This window comes from Vicugna pacos, chromosome 3 (assembly GCF_048564905.1).
Source record: "Vicugna pacos chromosome 3, VicPac4, whole genome shotgun sequence".
Lineage (NCBI taxonomy): Eukaryota > Metazoa > Chordata > Mammalia > Artiodactyla > Camelidae > Vicugna > Vicugna pacos.
Window position 1 is genome coordinate 81678854 of NC_132989.1, and position 21796 is coordinate 81700649.

The following is a 21796-nucleotide window of genomic DNA, read 5'->3' on the forward strand; positions in this document are numbered from 1 at the left end:
GAGGTAGGACTGGGGACTGTGCTGTCATCTTGGGTCTCATTCTACATACTGAGATGCCACTCTCGCCTGCTTATTAATTGATGATATCTATAATATGTAGAACAAAAATACGTATATTTATTCACATGCATGAGCAAAAAGTGCACATAAATTTTATTTCTATTGGAAAAAATTTTTAAATATAATGCTTTTCTGTTTTTAGGTGAAAACATTATGTCCCCCAAGATATCCAAGTGACTGTAGCTTCTACTTCCTAAGGTATAACATAACTATACTGCTAATATAGAGAATGTGCTAAAAAAAAATATGCAGAGGTATTTGTATATATAAAATATATTTAAACAAAGGTTATCCAGCCTCTTGAAAGAATAGGACATTTTCCTAAAATATCTGAACTGATAGTTAGGGTTTCTAAAAGATTAATCATAGAACACCTTTTAGGCTCTTGTCCATATCTAAATCTAGAGTTTTTATTTCATTTCACCCAAGTTATTTAAGAGGCCATCACTGATAGTAGCCGTTGACTATAGCAAAATGTGACAGTGACAGAAACATATACGTTATCACTTGAAATTAAAGTTTCATCTCAAAAGTGAGAAAATCAGTGAGTTAAGTCATTACACTCTTCTTATCAGATTACATCCTCCATATCAAATAAGTGATTAAAGAGTTTAGGAAACACACAAGGTTTAGACCAGGGTGTGTCTTTATTCTTATTAGCATAAAGATATAACTTAATCACTTGTATTATACTCATTGTGAAGTTGAAGAGGTCTGAAGAGAATGGAGTCTGGAAACTGAGGATACAAAGACTTTGCCTTGAAAGTGTTAATTTTGTATTCCTACTGTTAGCTTTTTGTGAACACTTTTTTAAGAACTAGACTCCCCTTTTCAAACCAAACCTAGGAATAAATCGGGTAAAAAGCAAAGGGGCCTTGGTTGAAATAACACAAGTTAACTGGCCTTCCCTTTGCCATGAGTTGGCTTGAGGCAACTTTGCAAAACCACAGGATTCCCAGGAATTTAGTCTGAAAACTGTCACCCTTGGGAACAGAACCCCCTAGCCATGGCAGAAAGAGACTTTAATTACAGGAAAAGGGCATGGGGATACTAGCTAGTTAATTCTTCTCTATTTCTGAGAACTCTAAATAGTCTTTCCTAAAAATATTAGATGAGCATTTGGTTTGCTTTGCATTTGTAGTTTACACTTTATCAATAAAGTATCAATAAAATGACACTTAAAAAAATTTTTTTTCTTACATCAGTCTCCTATGAGGATAGTTAATGTGAGTCCATCCTTGAAAGACGGATTATTCTTGTGCTTGTCTTGGGATTAAACTTTTAAATAGAGGGGAAAACAAGCCTTTGTGTCATTAGAGCTGAGCCTACACCATGGCTGTAGGAAGTTTGTGCCAATCTATGGTACCCTGCTAATAATTAGTGCTTTGTTGATTGAAATGATGGGGCTGGGACCTGCCATAAAAGTAATCTTTATGCTTACTCCTATACTTCTTAGAAGTTCCAAGAAAAAATGATGATCTTTTAGTAGAAAAAATAGATTTGTATTGCCTTAGTCCATCAACATTTATTCAACTTTGAGAACTTGTTTTCAAATTACGAACCTGTTAGTTCTGCCCAAATGTTGTTTCATTAAGACCACACATTTGTAAAATACTGTCATGTGAAATATCAGTTTGTAAAATAGTGCTCATAACTCTGAAGACCCTATTTCTAATATACATGGAATAAAAACGCTAGAAATAAGCTATTTCTATTCTCTAAGCAAGCTCATTCTTTTATATACATTGCCTTAAGTTTTCAAAATACTCAATTTAGGGTTGTTTATTAATGTGGAGTCTTGGTTCTGTGAACTGTGAAATAAATTACATTTTTTTCTTTGTTATCCCTCAAGCAGAAATTTGGCTTTTCTACTATTTATCAAAGCTTCTCAGTTGTGTGTCCTTTCATTATAATTTGTTATACCTTATTCTAGGCAGTTGCATCTATAAAAATGGAAATAAAAAGCCAAAGAAAGTTTACTTTAAAAATATGCAGTTGAAATCTCCTCTTGGTTTAAAAATATTTTAATCTGGTATTTCCTCTAGTAATCTGATGACTAAATTATTTATGTTTTTTTAATCTATAAAGTGCTGCATTATTTCATTGCCCATAAATGGGAACACAGCTAACATGTATTGAATGTTGACCTGTGTGGTAATTGAGAGAGATTCAGAGGAGTTTTTGCTGTTATTTCACCCATTGGTATCACTTTGAGATTCAGAGTAAAGTAGAACGAACTAAAGAAATAAGTAAATTTCAAATAAATGATGTCCATCATGAGGGAAAATAAATTTCTACATCATTTTTAAAATTCATTGTATTTGCTACTTTCCATGGAGACCTACTCTTTCATACAGTGTAAGGACTAACCTTTGATTTAGAAATAGGTTAATGTTCATCATCTATCATCATCATCAAAGAACATCATCAAAGAATTAACCTGTCAAATAATCATCAAATAATGTGAATTTTCTTCCATATCTACTGCTAACATGATGTATGATGATGAAAAAATACTATCATTTTGGAGACATCTCCGAAGTTGGCATAATAACTGTTATATCCTTCTTAGCCTGATTCTGTGAGGCTAAAATAATACCTGTAAAAATAAACATTTAGAAAGCATAGCACTAATGCAAGGTGGTATTCTTTCTTACAGAGGCAGCAAAATATAAGGTAATGCATGCAGACTTTGGAACCAGACTTTCTTGATTTAAATTGTGACTCGTACAAGATATCTGACCTTGAGCAAGCTGCTTTCTATCTAGTGCGACAATTTCCTCATCTGTAGAACAGGGCTAGTAACAATCCCTACCTGACAGTGTTGTTGGGAGGATTAAATGAGGTAATAATGTAAAGCCCATTAGTACCGGGGTTGGGACCTTGTATGTGTTCCTTGCTCTTAAATAATAATATTTAAATATCTCATATAATATCAAATTTAGAATTACTCTGTGATGCTTGGTTCAAAGTATTCAGAGCTTGTTGAAAACAGCTGACTGAAGCCTTCTTGTTCAAATCCCAAATGACCTTATGGAAGAGATTTAGTCCCTTTAGAAAACAGAGGTCATGAGGACACTCCTAGGCTACAGGAAATCCCAAGAAATAGTCTCAAGTTCCTTTTCAGCTGTGGTACCATCTCTCTGAACCTACAAGTTCAAATTGCTTTTAAAGAAATCACTCAGTTCTTTCCTCCTCTCAAGAATACTTTCATGAGGATCATCATTTGATCAAAATGAAAACCCCAAATCATAGCGGTTTTTGAGACTAGGTATCCTTAGACTTGGTTTTGAATTTGTGGGAAATGCCAGTCCTCCCCCACCCCCAACTCTGTATAATGTTTTCTGCTCTGACATGGCCTCAATGGGGAAATCCTAATTGAAGATAATAGCATGATGTATTAAATGTTGCCAGTATTCCATTTAATATTAAGCAATTGCACAAGAGGCTTTTTAAATACCAAAGTTAAAAGTGATACATTAATATCGAGTACATTGCTACTATCAAATCCATTCTCCTCCTGATTTCCAACAAACACCATTTAAGTGCCAACCTACTATTACAAGAGTTTACTATTTTATTCTTGCTCCAAAATGGCATCAACGTGATGGGGTGCTTTCAGGGGATTGTTGAACAGACATTTGCAGCAAAGGGGTCAGCTTGAGGAAATGCAAAACGTCTACTGTAGGCATATAGCAAGGCTTTATGTCAGCGCTCCTCAAATCCACACACCCGCTAATCAAACAAGCAGCTCTGTGGCATGCGCAGTTGCAATTGAGTGTAACTGACTTCCGCAGAACAGGCTCCACAGGATTTCCTGTCCAAAAACAACCGTGTGGTCATCTGGAGCTGCATCCTTACGGACCATCCAATTAACAAGATATCCCCTCCCCAGTATTTGTGTGTTTAAAAACAAACCAACCAACAAACAAGGGAGTCCAAGTGCCCAAACCCTGTCATTTGCAAATTCTCTCTGGACTTCTTTGATTCCCTTTCTTTTCATTGGGTGAGAAGGGGAAAAACAAAACCCAACCAACCAAAATCCTCCCTCTTGAATGTCTATTTGTTCAAGGTGTCATTTCCCCGGGAGGTTATTTACAGGTTTCTACCCGCTGAGCTTGTCTTGCTGGCGATCACTTACTGAAAGAAGGAATCTGCTCTTTCAGGGCAGGGCGAGCTGTGCCTTTAACCCCTTTGGCCGGCTCTGCCTCGGAAGCGAGGGAGGCGCGCTGCAGTGTCCGGGAACCCACCTAGAGGGCCCCCTTGACGCCAGCACATCCCCTGTCGGGCAGCAGCCTCTGCGGCCGAGCGGGCTGCTGCAGAGTTAACGTGCAGGACCGCGGAGCCTGCAAGTGCCCCGAGCTGCTCAGAGCCGGCCGGGCGGCACAGCCCAGGGCAGAGGAGGCGGCTGCGACGATTGCAAAGGTTCCGCTGGAAATTCGGCGCAGGGGGACCCCAGCGGGAGCCTGTTGCCTTTGTGTTTTAAAAGCAGGCAAGGTCTGTATAGCTCGGGCGTGAGAATCTTTCAGAAGCTGTCAGAGCATCCGAGTCAATGACACCTATTGGGGAATTGAATTGGGGGTAAAAGAGAGAGAGCAAGAGAGAAAAAGAAAGACAGCGGGAGAAGAAATTCTTAGACAACGTTTGACCTGCAGCTGTGAAAATTCATTTTCTTTCCAAGGCAAAATATGAAAAGCCCGCACATGGTTTTGATAACAACAAATGAGAGGGGTTTCTGCAGTGAAAGGATCAATAGCTTAGTCATTTTCCTGAAAGAGAGCAGACAGCTTTATTATGGGGTTAGGCAACAGAAATGAATTTCCTCATGACAGCACCTTCTGAAGTCATGACGGTAGCTCATGGCAATCCTGTCCTGCAAAGCCGAAATTGCTCCTTGCCTTCCTACTTTTGCAGTTGAAAAACAGCGATTCTGAGATTGGAGAAAGAAGTTGGCTTTTGCTTATACATGGTTTCTAGCCCTCTGCCCGGCTTTTTGTCCGGCACGTCTCAGAAAGCAGCCCTGCGTTAAAGTGACCACACATGAATATGTGTCTAAGAAAGAAGAAAAAGCAATATTCATTTCTAAAAGACAGCATGGCAAAGCAACCTGAAGTTTTCCATTTCCCTTCTAACACTTCTTTAACAAGGATAACAAGAAACTGTCTTTTGACTCCTTTTTTCCCACATTCCAGAGTCCTTCCTGCAAGGATGCATTAATTTCCACTCTAGGCGGTTGGATTTTACCGGGACAGTATTTGCCACCCTTTAGGATTAGCGATTGAACTGGTTATTTTAGTGTATTGACTAACTAGTGGAACCTCAGTGGATGGACCCGTACCTGCAGTGCTCTGTGATGTTTCTTTCTTCAAACCCTGGAAAGGCTTTTGTTGTTGTTCTTTGTCTTTTGGGGGGATTTTTTTTGGAATTTCATACTTGTTGCAATAATCGCCCATGGTAGCTGCTCAAACAGGGGAGCTGGAATTCATCGGTGAGAATCACTACATGTAACATAGGAGACGAGAAAAAGATTAAGGACAGAAGATCTGCCAACATGATGCACGTGAATAATTTCCCCTTTAGAAGGCATTCCTGGATATGGTGAGTAATCAATATTCCCTTGAGTTCAGAAAACTCAGAACTATAAAATTCTGTGACAGGTGCCAGAGGTGGGTTTGTCTTGAATGAGAATATTAGTATCAAGTTAGGATGAAAAGTAAAACATCTTTAAAACCAATGTTTTCTGAGTAAGTAATGGTTATGCAATAATAAATTACTTGTTAATCTAAAAGCATCCCCAATGAGAAGTCAGGTATGAGGACATGGACAATTGCTAACAGGTTCATAGAAGAAAACAAAACACAACAACTTTAAGAATGACAACTATTTAACTAATAAAGAAAAAGGGAGGTTTGGGATTTGGGTTTTGCTCTTTTGTTTTCATTTATTTGAAAAGTCCCTGGGGAAGGACACACATGCATTTCTGATAGCTGTTGTCAATTTGCTTGGCCTGAGGTCTTTTTGAATTTCCAAAAGAAGATTAAGGGAAGACTAAGAATGTTGACTCAGTTTTAAAATGACGTTAAGATGCGTTGGTGCCTCACACTTAAGGAATATTTTAACTATTCAAGAAATATTTCTACCAGAATGAACCAATTTAATAGAATTCTAACAGATGAATCATGGGTTTCTCAGACTCTCATGGAACTTGCTCAGTGCATTTGTTCATGTATTAAGGTTCAGGGTAATGAATTAAGGTGCCTGGACATGTAACATCATGTACCGTTTCTTGTTAGAGTTTATGACTAAATGTTTATAGGAACTAATTGCTGAGGATATAATAAGGGCAAAGCTCACTATTTAAAAATTGCTTGTTTTTACCACACCTTTAGGGTGGACTGGATGTGGTCTCTCATAGCAGAAACTTTGTGAATGCGTGATAGAGGCACATTTAAGATTGTGTGGCTACTCACCTGGTTTGGTTTGTATACTGCAATGTGTCTCATTCTGAAAGTATATTTCCCCAGGTCACTTTTGGGCTGTTCTTAGGATAAGTGATTTGTCTTTCAAAATACAGTTTTCTGAGGGTTTTCTAGTTGCTTTTATGACAGCATCTCAAAGGAAAACGTCCTGACATCTTAAGGTTCCACTGAAATCCCTTGCTGCTTTGTTACAGACGTTTAGCTTGTTAGCTGAAAATCAGTTGCAGAGAAGGGTAGGTGACATCCTCTGTCACTGGGCAGGTACTCATTTTCTATCACTATCAGATTCATCCAGAATCGACACTGTGGCGTATCTTCCTTCTCTGCTGTCCAGAGCCACTGTCCCCAGTCGCTCATGTGCTTGGGAGGGAGTCAGGGTGACATGTCTGCAAACCTCAGTGGCCCACTTCCAAGTGCATCATCAGAGTTTCCGACTCAGCGGGAGCTTTGGTGCCATCGCCTCGCTGGTCCTGATGGTGAGGGTCAGGCATCAGCAATAAGGTCTTTGTCATTCTTACAGTTGCAGACCCATAGTCTTTAACCCTAAGATCAAAAGGCTCTGGAAATAGTCTCTGGCACATAGTAGGCATTTGTCAAAATTCTTTTTTCATCTATTCCTTATGGGTTCCTTTGAGGTGAATTTTGTGCATATTAAGATTTGTTTAGGGGGAAAATATTACCATTCTCATTTCTATAAAGTGTACCTTGCTATATAAAGCAACAGTTTTTGTTCTGCCTAAGCCTTGTTTGGGTCTGTTTATGTTGCGATAGGAACAGATGCAAGTACCCCTTGAATGCCTGACATTATAACCACTTTTTATTTTGTTACATTTACCTCCCCTCTACTTTTGCCTGGAAAGAGATGAGTTATTCAGCTCTGGAGTTTTGGAAAGAAAGCAAATGTGCTTATTCATGCTCCTCTAGATCTGTAATATATATGTTTGAAAGCTGTAGGCAGAAGTTGAGATTCCTGGTGGTTTTCTTTCGTGCCTGAAGCCAGGTCACCCTTCAGACATCTCACTGCATGACGTGCCAGTTTGTTGGTGGTGTGGCCGAACGGAGCCACTGTGGACTGTGAATGTTCTGTATGTCTATTCTTGCCTTGGCCCTTTAGGATTCATCTATAGCTGTTGAACCCCCAGGAAGAAGGTGGTGTTTTTTTTCCTAGGTGACCCAATTAATGTGGTGCTGGGTCTCCACTCCCCAATTATTGTTTCTCTCTTCTTGATAACCTCACCTTTCAGCACTGCCATAAAAGAATCTAGCTGTTTGTGGACAGAAAACCTCCTTTCCCTTTGTCCTACTGTAAGGGTCCCCATTGGATTGGATTCCGTGCTCATGAATTTTACTGTTAAGAGGAAAACATTTGCCAAGTTCTCCTTTTCATCTCCAAGGACTCTCTTTCCTCATTCCCACAGGCAGGTCTTCCCTATGCCCTGCCACCCACAAAGAAGCAGATCAGAAGTTGGCAACAGCTCCATGCCAAGGAACATTTTAAACATTTTAAAGGGGACATGTGGTTTGGTTTCACAAGCAGATCTTGAGGAAGGCTCTTAATCCTTTGGGTAAGCAGGACCAGAGGTGCACACTTTTTCTCTTCTACTTTTGAGGAGCAAGAAGGAGGGAAAATTGGGCTGCAGGAGGTCTCAGAGGAGTGTTCAAAAGTTCAGCAGGGGTCATGGTTCCAATAGAAGCCTGAAGGTGGAGTTCCTACTCAGATTCTTCTTCTCCTGCCCTCAGGCTGGTGTGTCGATCATTGAGCAATAGTATTACAAATTCATTGTTGACTGGTTACAAGTTAAAGTTAATCAGTGGTCTTATTACTTGGCTTAATAGAACACTACCCTTTGAGGGCCAGAAGAGCACTAAGAAGAATGTGCTTTCCTTGCTTAAAGGGACATGAGAAACATTTGCTGGAGGGTTTTATTGAGAAGGCTTCTTTCCATTAGACTCTTCAACCTTTTCACTGCCAAGCCAAACACAAATAAGGGTTCACTCACTAGGTAAATAAGTACTGTATAGCTCTTACTTTGTATTCTGGCAAGTTGTGAGACTACAGTGGTAGCCTGGCAATTCAGGAATGGGTCTTCTTACATAGTTGGAAGAAGGGAAACACAAATCAGCTTTCTAGGAATTTAAATTTCATCTGGTAGCAACGAAGAGGACCCTTGAGAAGCATTATGACATGGCATCATTACGCAGGAGTCTAATAAGAGTGACATAACATTGCCTGCCTCATGTACAGTTGTGATTTTTTGCCTTACTTAAAAATATGTAACAACTTTGTGTAATCTGATTTCTAAAAACTATAATTTCGTGCCAGAAACGCCAGGGCTGTTTAGCATGCAATTGAATTTCACCTAAAATTTAGGAGGCATTTTATTGAAATACCTTTGCATTCTTTTTATGAAGGACTGAAAAGACTCAGAGAGAGGACAATGGGAGATAGAAGTCAAAGGCCCCTGCTTGCTAGGGGAGGAGGCTGTCCCGTGCTGCAACCTGTGGTCTTCTCTGAGGAGATCTGAGAAAGATGTGGGACTAGTGATTGCGGATGGGGATTAACTATTTTTTCTTATTTGGTGCTTAGCCCACACATTTAAATACTTTTGTCAGTCTCCCTTTGTGATGCTTAGAGGTCACTTTGATCAAAAGGTAAAATGGGGTGATTATAGCACTTTGACTCAACATGGAGACTTATTTTTCCTTTTTCTAGGCTCCCACATCCTTTCAGTGGGTTTACCCTTTCCTGGTTCCAAGGAAAGTTTAATCTAGTAAGTCACAGTTTGGTTGTTCCTCTGTAAACCAAGGGCTCAACTCATATACTAACTCATTTTGTTTTGTTTTCTTTGATCTAAATCCTTTATGGAATGAAGTAAGATATAAATATAAATATATACGCACGTATTTTCAACAGCAAATCCAATGAATAATCAGAGAAAGGCAAGATGGCCTGCTTCTTAAGAAAAGGAAAATCCTTATCTATCCGGTTAGCATCTCATTTTTTTTTTTTTTACGTTTTTCTTCACTTCATGTATCAAAACTACAGGAACTCAGCCCCAGAATTGCATTTTCCAGAGTTTATGTTTTGGCCAGTATGTATGCTAATCGCACTTGTCTTATGAGAATTTTAGTGAGTGGGAGAAACGTTCAGCTTGATGACTGGGCATGCATTGAAGGACAAAAGGGATTAATTCTCCTGCTAGATAACACGGCTCTGCTCATTTTAGTCAACCTTAAAATTCTGCCAGTGTCTGATTGTCTTCTAATGAGATTTCAGGTCATGGCTGACAGTGTTTTAGTACCATTGCTTCCTCTGAGTGACAGAACTACCCAGAAATTTCAGCATACAAATATCAAAGTCTCAGCTTGATTCTGATTTTCTGTTATGGCCACATGCAATTTGTTTGTAAACACTTACAAGCCAATGAAGTGTAGGTAGCACTCATAATTACACAAACCCCTCTTGTTCACAAATCCTTGGGGCTCGATCGTAAAGTCAACCATTGTTCAAGGCATAAGTTCAGGTTTAGATATCATACAGCAAAGATTTTCCTTTAGGTGAAATATTGATCCTATCAAACATAATTTTTCTCTTGGCTTTCTATTTTACTGTCTTTCATTGCCTCTAGTTGTAGTCCCCTTAATTTCTGTTAGTAATCCCTTGTAATTGAAACATGAAAATAAAAATTCATACTTTCGTTTAATTTTTTAAAAAAATTTGATTGAGGGATGGTATGACAGAGGAGGAAAGTTGCCATCAGTAATATCAGTGTGTCCACAACTTCTGAAATTAAGTATTATTTTCAGTCCCAGAAGACTTTCTACTGTAGTAACGTGGCTTTTGCACTTTAAACTGCTGACAGGTTACATCTTCCATGGGCTGGCTAAGTGGGTGGCCCAAGCCAGGGAAGTTACAGACAATTCCTACAGAAGGAAGAAAGGGAGAAAGTATTCTCCATCATATGAGAATGATTATGAATTTGGCATGTTTTGCTTCCATTAAATTCTTCACTTTCCACCCCCTTGTTTCTGCACCCATTTTATCTATCACTGAGTTATTTCGCTGATGCTGAATTATTCAGGTTTCGAGAAAAACAGGGAAGTAAGGGAAAAAGGAAAATAGTTCAGAATTCTAAGAGGAAGATCCCAAGGATGGAACTTAACAACCAGATTCCCACTTGCCTCAGGCTAGAAGTTTCTTTCTTTCTTTTTGAACAATAGCCACACTTCACCTCTTCCTCTCCTTTTTCAATCATACCCCACAGACATTCATGTTCATAAACACCTTGGCTGACTATAGCATCATCCCACCTTTTTTTATAATAGCTCCAAAATGTCACCAAACCAGAGTTAACTTTGGTAACTTCTTACCACTCGATCAATGATTGTATAATGTTTTTAGGTTGTTAATTCTGTCACAACCCATAAACATACCCGAGACAGTATATTTCAACTAGAGATTATGTTGTGTCAAATGTGGGGATATATATTTGGTTTCACAGATGGATAATCCGGATTCCACGTAGATTATTGGCTACGGAAAAACAAAACAAAGCAAAACAAAAAAGAAACCCTCCAGATTTCTAACTCTAATTCTCGTGTTACTGCTTTGTGTGACCTTGTGAAAACTCTCCAGAACTCTTCACCACCTGTTGAAAAGGATTCGGTGGATATTAACCCACTTCATGCTGAAGTGTAGACTGTTAAAGAAACTCTTATAGCACATTGGTGATAATAATGTATTAAGCTGTTCAGCAATGACATGCTAAAACCTGTTGGGTGAATTTCTTAAAATATAGGTAACAAATACAACCATTGTATACTTCATGGAAGAGATCAACATTGATTGAATCCCCTCTGTCCCCTGTACATGCCACGTGTTTTCACATAAATTACATCCTTTAATGTCAACAGTAAGTTTGGGAGGTGGGTCTGATCTGAACTACTGTTTGTGGATGAGGAAAGTAATGCCCACAGAGGGCAAAAAGAAAATAAACTTGCTCAAGGTCACATACCTATTACTTAGGGAGATTGACCCACTGAAGCCAGGTCTGACCCCTTTAAAAGTCCAGTGTCTTTTTAGTCACCATATTTATTCTGTTCTGTGGCAGATGCCTTAGCACTCTGACCATGGACCTTCTGGAAGATAGATAAGCAGGAAGACCAGAGAAAATAAGCAGATTCCCTGTTAGCAAGTTAGGGGAGTACACAGGACACCTAGTGAATGTCAGTGGCCTTTCCCTGAGAAACCCCTCCTGTTCGTGTTGGGACTGTGATCTGTCCCTCAGCCAAGTCGGCAGATCTTTTTGTCTTTTCTTGAAATTTAAAAAGGAATTTGAGGTGATCTGTGTTCCCAAGGCCACAGTGGCCTGTGAGGTTTTTTTCTGTGAATTAGAGAAAGGTACTTTTCTGGGTGGGTACATTAGGAAAGGCGCCCCATGTTGAGCAGATGAATTAGAAATGCAGACTGTGGGGTTTGATGAATGGAGTGCAAAGCAAGAGGCACCCCTTCCTTCTTCTGCCCACAGACTCAGCCAGGGAGCAGAGATGATTTCAGCTTCCTTCACCAAAATTGGGCAGTGATCAAACTGCACAGCCCCGGCCCTGCTTTTATCTGGGCACTACCTCCACCTTGAAGGTGACTGTGACAATTGGATGAAAGGTTTTTGAGAGTGCTTTGCTGACAAGAAAAGATCACACATGTTTTGAGTTTTGCTGCCATCATCCATCATTATTATTTCCTTCCAAATGTTCTAATTACAGGTCTTTGGAATTTTTTTTCTTTTTCTTTTTCTTTTTCTTTTTTTCACCAATAAAGAAGATTAACATTTTCTGCAACAGACCTAATGTGAAAGAACCAAACAAACATTTTAATCACAAAATAGCCCAATATCTGAGCTGCTGAAAAATGCCATTCTTAGTGAATTGGATTAAAACACATGGATTAGAACATACTGATTTATTTACACATAGGGGATGCTCAGATAAATATAAATGCTCAGATAAATAGGGGGATGCTCAGATAAATATGCTCAGATAAATATAACAATCCTACCTTGAAGACACTCATAGACTAGTGAGGAAAACATCTACAGAAACAAATAATTACACAACAGTGCAGAGCATATTAATATAGGAGTATACAAAGTGTGATGGGAGTTCAAAGGCTGGAACAAGGCAGCTGGCTGGTCCAAATACTTTAAAGGAATCTAGAAGGGGACAAGTTAAAAGTGTATCTGATGGGTTTGAGAATTAGTATTTATTGGTGACACTTTGGAGAGTGGTTTAAGGGAGTGTCTGGGAGTGAGTTGTATTTCAGGGGTTATAAAAGGAGAGAAAAATAGTGCATACTCTTTTCAAAATTTTGGACAAGAAGGACAGAAAGAGGGATAAAGAGGAGGAGGGAGGAAGGAAGAAGGAGAGGAGGACCCAGTAGTTAGTGTACAATACCCAGTAATTTTAAGGGTCAGGGAGCACGTCCCAAAGGAGGTATCCAGAAATAGGACCTGGAGAACTAGTGAGGGCATGACTTCCTCCAGGATTGGAGGGAGATGTGGAAGGATGGATGGCAATAGTGTAGAGATTAGGGAGGTGGAAGGGGAGCCCGAGGTGGTTTTGGTCTCATAACCTCTGTTTTCTTTAGGAGGTGGAATTCTGGAACCTGTCTCAGAGGGAGGGCCCTCAGGTGGAGTTGCTGCTTAGTCAGGCTGATCGTGTTTGGGGATTCCGAGGAATGCAGACTTGATTTTATTGTTTTCTCCTTGTTAGTGGTGGAAGTTCTTTTATAAACATACTAATTAGATTGTAGTTCCAGTTTCATGACCTAATTTGGGGAATGTGAGATTTTATAAGCTGTCTGGCAAGAACCCTTGGGTGACAAACACAAGTTCGAAGATTTTTGCCTTGAATTTTATCTTCAAATGACTGAAAATCATAGGGGGAAGAGTCTGCAGAACGATTTCAACTTTGCTCACTTTTTAATAGGAAGCTACCTTTCTCTGGTTTACGTTGCAGTGTCACAAATCCATATATATAAAGCCTGCTTTTACAACGATCTCTTCAAAACCCTTCTGAAGATTACCTGAAAGTGTCACTGGTCTGAGAAACTTACTGAAAATAACAAAATGTAATATGACTTGAACCAGAACTGTTATAACCTTGATTAGATACTTATAAGTTTAAATTATCTTTTATGTTTCCATGATATGTCAGGAGGGGGAAATGACAAATATAAGATGTAAATTAAGGGAACATTTTACCTAGCCTTGTAAATTTTGTAGACCATAATTATCAACCCTGTTGTGTACCATGAGTTTGGGAGATACTGTGAATTCCTTTTATCTCTGCTAATTATGAGCATTTTCTCCCCAGGTCAGCAGAGTTTCCTCTTTAATATCCTTGGCATCCAGTGCTCATGATTACCTTGTACAGGGTTTCTTTGTGGGATTTCTGCTTCTGCTCCAAAGCTCTGAATAAGGTCACTTAGAAGGGAACTTCCTTCTTCCCTCCCTTTTAGTTCTTGATGTAGTTCTTAAATCTGAAGATGAGGAGGTTGAACTAAATGATGGCTATAGTGCTGTAAAAATATCTATAGTTCTATACCTCACCTTATCAACTTACTCATTTCTGTCTTATTAGGCATGACTGCCCTTCAGTTAAAGGGAATGCCGAGAAATAATAAATTGATTGACAAGTTACCCAGGACTGAATTCTGATGCTTTTCTGAAGTATTTGGCCCCTTCTGTAGAGAACCCTTAGTCTCACAGCCTTAGGTATTTAGCTTAATTCCTTCAACACAAAACTTCATTTTAAATAGCAGCCTTTTTTTCATCGGGACGATGGCACCTTGATGCTCATGAATGCTGGTAGCAGCAGTAATTGAGAAAATGTATCTCACAAACCGTGTCCCCTATGTCCTCTTGAACTCGTCTCTTGATCGAAGGTCTAAAGCTTATCCTTGTTCCTCCAGCTTCCATCTCGTCTGACAAAATAACATGGGTTGAAGTTCTCAATATCAGATACATAGTCATTGGGTCACTTTGTGTTTGTGTGTTTGCTTAGTAAACTTAAAACAAATCACTGTCATGGTGATGGAGAGACCCTTGATGTTTTAGAGAAGAATGAAGAGCTAGAAAGTTGATAGGAGGCAAACTGGCAAAGCCCAAGGATTACTAAGGGCAGCGGAAGAGACCTCTCACAAGCTGTAAAGTGTGGAGTCTTGGGTGTTTGAGTTCTAATGTTCCCCCCAAAAGTAAAGACTCTGGTTCTTGTCATACCCGAAAGACAAGTTTACAGTCGGGAGATGATGCATTATTTTAAAAGATTTATTTTTAAAAAAAGGAAAAGTGCACTTCCAAGAATGGGAGGCAGTCTGTTTCAAGGGAGGAAAAGTCGTGGTTTTGGTCTCCCCTTTCTCTTACACCCTCGCTTAGAGGTGGTCTCGTGATAGATTGCTGGCTCTTGTCCCTGGAACAAGCTTAGTCATGTTTGTCCCCATTGCGCATGTCCTTACCATGGTGTACACAGAAAAATCCATGGGGTGGGGGGCTAAACCTCAATGTTAATTATAATACAAGGAATATCGATCGTGTCTGATTAGGTCTTTTCTGCTACTGCGAGGTTGTGGCTGTCGAGTTTTAACCAGTTTTTTTTTTCCCCACCTGTCTGCCCAGTGCCCCCACTCATCTAACTACCTAACACTAAAAGAAGACAACATTTGTTGAAAAGTCTCATTTTCTAAAGAATAATCCTTGCAAGGTTGATTTTCAAGAAAGGCGAAGTGTTCTGGTGCAATAAGATGTCACCCTTTGAAAGACTGACTGCATTTGGCCAGGACTTCACTGCACATCTTGCTTCAAGGAACTTTCTATGACCAAGCTAACCTGTGAGACTTTCGAGTAACAAATCACATTCCACTCTGTTCATGAGAGTAGCCACCGTGACCACTTTTTTCTACTTCCTATCCTCAGTATTGGCTCCATGCTGCACCCAGAGGCACTCAATACATTTTTCCTCAGTAAATGAGTACGTGCAAAGAAAAGGATGAGTAACAAAATTATATGGTATTATTTAATTAAATATCCTTTTGCATCATTCAAATAATGTTATTGTGCTGTATTTTGAGATGAAGCAAGGAAACTCATGCTATGAAAATAATAAAGATGATAATAATAATAATAATAATAATAATAATAATAATAATAAATATCATATTTGAGAGGTTATTAATGCCCTGTATAGGTCAGGCTTTTTATATACATAGTCTTATTTACTCCTCCCCACAGTCCATGGCAAGGGTACATTACCTACTTACGATGGTCTGCAAACCTTGGGTAAATGATCTAACCTCTCTGTGTGCTTTGGTTTTCCCACTTGTGAAGGAGGAATAATAAATAGTTCTCACTTCTTAGTGTTGGTGTGAAGAATAAACAAGAAGACCTGTTAAGTGCTTGGAAGAGCATCTGTCACTCAGTGAGTAACCAGTAAATGCTAGCTCTTGTTACTGTACAGATTAGGAGACTAGACTGTAAATGGTTAACCAGATGGCCTAGGGTAATCTAGTTGTTTAGTGGCTGGTCTCTTCCAACCTAGGTCTTCCCATCAGCTCTAGATTGTTTGAGGACCAAACTGCTTTTGCTGTGTCACATTCTTGGAACTTTTTGGTGTATACCAGAGACAACACCTTGGGTTCCTTGGGTTGAGTTTGAATTATGGAGAACAATGCATTTCTTCTTGTCTCTCAAACCTCAACCAGAATCACCTACCCTTAGAAAGCTTCTGTAAATTTCCATAAAAATTGTCGTCTTGAGTGTAAATAATTCTCACACATCTTGGTTTCTGATATTCAGAAGAGTTTAACCCTCTTTGCAGAGGCAGCTATCCTGCTGCATTGTGTTTATCTACAAAATCCAAATGATGTTGGACTTGTTGGAATGAACTTGTTTATCTATTGTATATATAGTAGTTAATATCTGCAAAACTAACTCCTAATTTATCCCTTCCCACCCATTTCCCCCCAGTAACCATAAGTTTGTTTTCTATGCCTGTGAGTCTCTTTCTGTTTTGTAGATGAGTTCATTAGTAAGACACTAATTATTTCTTTAAAACCAATAACCAGTTAATTCACTTTTATTTACCAGAATATTTCTTTCCTTGAAGAGGTCTATGTTTTCTCTTTCTGGCAAGACAATATTATGTAAATTAATCTGCAGCTGGCCCACATCTTCATTGAAAACATACGTCCATTTCTTCATTTTTAACGTTTATGTGACCTTTTAATTATTTTTTTGTGATACATGATATAGTTCTCAGACATGGCTCAGCCTCTATGTATGACTCTTCTCTCCTCTTTTCATACATCTTACACCATCAGAGCTCTAAAAAGTCACCTCCTTCATATCTCTTCTCTTGCCTTCAACATGTCCTGTATTGGACACCATGGAGCATAGGCCCTGCTCACTTGGCCTCTGCCTTTCTAGTCTAATGCATACATGTCAGCAACTATTAGTATTGATGTTCCCTTCCTATTTATTCCACCATACAGATCCAATATTTGCATCTTTAAATATAGCCATCTTTAAGATTTTTCTTCTCAAATGATTAGACAGTTACCAGGTACACTATGCTAGGCATATGGAATTTAGGCAGTAGTTTCCATCCTTAAACATCTTACTTGAATATATACCTAACTCTCTGTGTACAATTGTTTAGTTTTTTTTTAATCAGAAAACGTAGGAGACATATTTCCTATGTATTATTTTTAGAGCCATGTATTGCTTTTGATTTTTGGCAAATATATAAAGTTGTGTAATAATTACCCCAGTTTCTTTTATACCCCTTGGCAATATCCCCTCTCCTGATTCCAGCCCCCAGCAACCACTGATCTGATTTCTATCTCTGTGTTTTACTTTTTTAACAAATGTCATATAAATGAAATCATACAGTTAAAATGTGTATGTGTGTGTGTGTGTGTGTGTGTGTGTATACATATATATATATATATATATATATATATCCATCTTTAGTACAGAAGATACAAACATATGCTTAAGCTTTATATAAATGCTATACTTTTCAAGAAGGGCTGGAGATGCTGGAGCCCAGCTAGTCCCCAGCCCCCACCATGACTCCCTCCTCCCCTTGCTCTGGTGCCCCTGTTGGAGCTCCATGGTATCTGAAGTCACTACCCTGTTCATGATGGGTCTAGTCCTGGGGAGCACTTGCACTTTCTTGCCCTTTGGCCATGGCAGACTCCTGCTGAGCCATCAAAACTTGGTTTGCTTGACCTTCCCTGAACTCCAGGTGGGGTTAAGCCCTTCTGTTCTCGTAGAACTCCTTGTCCTTCCTATAGCACCATGTGTGTTGCTGTACAGTCATTTATGTCCATGTGCAGAGAGATGGCCAATTCAGTGACTCAGAGCACTGCCTCCAGATCCAGAGTGCCTGGTTCAAATCTGGATCCAAGCTTTCTAGCTGTGTGACTCTGGCAGGAATTGTTTAGCCTCCCTGTGCCTTCGTTTGCTTATCTGTAAAGTGGAGGTTAGAACAGTTTTCCCCTCCTGGGCTGTTGTGAGATTAGGAAGGTGTAATATATATAAAATACTTAGAAGGCTCTGGGCAGTCAGGGACTCCACCACAGTGAGTTGTTCCTGGAGCTATTTTGCGTTGCTGTCTCCCTCAGAAGCAGGCTCCGAGAGAAGGACTCGAGTGCAAATGTTTTATCCAGGGGATCATCCCTGGAAACACCAATGGGGGAGTAGGAAAGTGAGACAGGAAAGGAGAGAAAGCCCAAACTGAGTGCATTAATGATCAGGTAGTGAAGCAGGCAACTGCAGCTCAATGCTGCTGGCGACCGCTAGGAGATGATGGAGCGCTAGGTTCACAGTCGTTCTACCCAAGAGATGAGGACACTGCAGGATTTACCCTCCAGCACCCATTCTTCATTGGCTGTTGACTACTCCTAGGAGTGAGTCCCTGGTATCCCAGCCCACCCTGCATGCAGGCAGAGCCATAGGTAGAACACGGCACCTGCTTAACCTAGGATGCCATCAGCACGTAATTGCTGAGGGGATATGGACAGGGCCCTGACGCTGACTGTGACAGGACTGTGAACAGAATTCTCCTGGGCTTTCTGTTTTACTCTGTTTTCTTAATTTTCCCTGGCTCTTGTACCAGCAATCATAGATTTTGTGGAGTGAGGGAATGATGGAACACATGGATTTTTCTCTACTTGACCTTCAAAGCTCTTTGTAATTGTGTCTCACAGTATCTGTCTCTAAGTCTCCTGATTTCATTCTCATGGTTCCCGAACTACATTCCTCTTCTTTAATTATGTTGGTTTTCTTGCAGTTCCCAAACACATCCATCTGATTCCCACACATGGGATGCTCTGCCCTCTGCTCTGTCTAACTAAGTTCCACTCATCGTTCAAGTTCCCCTCAATCTCCAGCATTTCATCTCTTCCACGAAACCTTCTTTGAACTCAGAGCTTCACTTTTAATTCCCATTAACTCAAATAGACTGCATAATTTAGTGTTTGATTATCTATTGACTGTTGACATTCTGTAATTGATGTATGTTTCAAGGCTAAAGAAAAACATCCATGTCTTACATATCTCTCTTTTTCACAAACTTCGCCACATCATACATAGTAGGAATAATATACTGAGAAGCAGCTGCGTGGGATTTGGAGTTAGACAATGATTGCATCATTACTCTTATGAACTCTTATGCCCTTAGGCAACTGTATAACTTTCTTTTTTTCCCCTTCATCTAGAAAATGTGGCTAATAATCCTACATCATATTGCTTAAGGATAAATGATATATTATATATAAAATGCTTAGCACAGTTCTTCTCAAGAAGTCAATAAGTCTATGTTATTATGTAGAAGTCAAGGGGAAAGTAACATGATTTTGAGTAAAATGTTAATTGTTTTTTCTGCATGATACCAATGAAATACATTGGAAAAATCACCAAAAAAAAAAGAAAGAAGTAGACACTTAATCTACAGACTGACAGATTCTTTGACTCTGAAGTAATCGATATCTTCTTAGATTTTTCTCATTGTTATGCTTCTGAAGTTTTTCATTTTGCTCTTGCTTTGATTTTCAGTTGGTTTCAAAAGACATTAAATGACCTCTCAAGACAAAGATATTAGAGATGTGGAAAATATTAAAATTTTTGTGAAAAATAATTCCTCAGTTGAACCTTTGAACAAGTAGGCTATATTTTTTATATTTCATTGAAAGTATCCATCATATCTATTAGCTAAAATGATCATTGAAATAAAGTTTTACTCTTGCTTTATCATGAAAGAAGATCAAGACCTCTTTTATATATTTGTAATTTTCTGATCAGAGTATACTCTGAAAACTTAAGTTCAGCTTTAACATTTTAAGGTTCTAGAACTGTGATTCTCTGGTGGAGATGGTGAGGGTGAGAGAAGGTGTCTGTTAGGGAAGATAATTGTATCATATGTCAGAAATTCCTGCAAGAGTTTGTGCAAAACCCATTCATCTTAGTAACAAGGAGTATCAGAATCTGGGGGTGGCGGCATGAAGGGGAGGAGGAGGTGGCATGTGCATGTTAACAAAGCATTGAGGGGTCTTGTACCCATCTCTCTCTTAGCAGGAGGTACTACAAGAGAAGGAGCCCGTTTTTTACAGCCATATTGAACTAAGTTCAAATTCACCTCTGACAGTGATGGGCTGATTCTGAGCAAATGGTCTGACTTTCTAAGCATCAGTTTTGTCATTCATAAAAGAAGAATACAATAGGAGCAATCAACCAGATTTGTTGTCAAGATTCAGTGAGATAATATTTTATTCATTGGTTCAAACCTTGCTCTGTTCCAGGCAGCATTTCAAGCAGCATCCATGGTGTATAACTATAACTTGTAGGGGAGAATGGTGAACACAGGGCAGAGGGAAATTAGGTATAATGTTAATACTCACGTGTCTATGGAATGAGGTGAGGAAAATTATGGTACCTTCACAAATGGTGCCGGAATCTTCTTGGGGAAGAGACATGTCTTTGCTGGAAGAAATACTTTGAAGATGCCCTTGGGGTAGGAAGAGAGTCCTTGAGTATTTGGCTGCTGGGAGGTGCTCAGGTCTCCTGAGGGAGAATTTGCAAGCCACCTGGAATGGTGGAGAAGGGGAAGAGAGATTAGAAGAGGAACTGAGATGAGAAGCCTAGGGAAAGCTGAGAACTATGTGCACTCAGTCCATAAAGAGACCCCTCCCCAGTGACAGGAGGGAAAAAAAAGACCACTACTGTCTGCATGTCTGATTTCAAGCCTCAGAAGGGCTTGAAGTAATTTCAGTGGGGCTGGTGGTGGGCAAATCAAAAGGAGTTGTGTAGTATTAGCAAGAGAGCAATGAGCCCTGCCCCAGGAAATGGTCACATATTCAAGGATTAAGTTTGGAGATTCTTATGGTCATGAAGTTGGGAAGTTCAAATCAATTTTGTCTAGATCTCAAGGGAGACCGGAGAGCCCTCCACCTTCTAGGAGTTTAAGGGTATTCAGATAACATATAAAGTTCACACTAAGCTTCCTAGGAGCCATTGTTAAGTCAGGAAGCTTCCATACAAATCCCAGTGTCCTTGAGATATAAACAACCCTGTGGTTCAGGGAAAGCACACCTACTTCTGCTATTAAGATCGAAAGGAAATTTGTCCTAAGGATGTGGGTAAAGAGGAATGAGATATGTAAAAATCAGAGAACCTGTATACTTAAGATGTTTGATACATTTTAGTTTCCCTCCTGTTTCTTTCCTTCCTCACAAATTTCAGTGCAGGTTGTAGGCTCCTTGAAGGCTCTTTGGAAATTGTAAACAGTATGGTTAGTCAATAGTACAAGGAACATTATATACCAGGTTTCATTACAATTTCATTAAATACTATTGAAAATACTGAGGTGTTCATAAAAAGATACTGTGAATAAGAATATATTTTATGAGAAAAATGCTATGTCTTTCCAATACTATCTTGAAGTTAAAAACATTCTCACGTACTTTGAGTTGTCCACAGACCATCATTGCACCAGGTTATAGAGTTATGGGTCCTGCATTTGTGATGGCGACAGTCATACAGAATGAGGCAGCCTTGGCTGACTCTTAAGGAGATCTGCATCTCAGATGCAAGTGTTCTTGAGTCCATACATGACTTTCGTTGTGTAAGAGCAGATGTGTAAGTCAAACTTTTGAGTGAGGCTGCTCCTAGTTGGATCTGTTAATTCATGTCAATTTACAAGAT

The 21796-nt window shown here is 39.4% G+C and overlaps 1 protein-coding gene across 5 annotated transcripts in view; it reads left to right on the plus strand.

Annotated features, from left to right (window-relative positions):
• PDE4D (phosphodiesterase 4D) overlaps positions 1 to 21796 on the plus strand; it is a 679763-nt gene that overhangs the window by 158428 nt on the left and 499539 nt on the right. Inside the window, exon 1 of one of the 5 annotated variants that reach the window (XM_072958627.1) lies at positions 5052 to 5658. The exons of 3 other annotated variants lie outside the window; for them this stretch is intronic. In XM_072958627.1, coding sequence (XP_072814728.1) covers positions 5612 to 5658 — 47 coding nt within the window. In that variant the 5' untranslated portion in view covers positions 5052 to 5611. Of the gene's footprint in view, positions 1 to 5051; positions 5659 to 21796 lie in introns of those variants that run through there. One more of the 5 variants, XM_072958630.1, reaches the window with a different exon arrangement.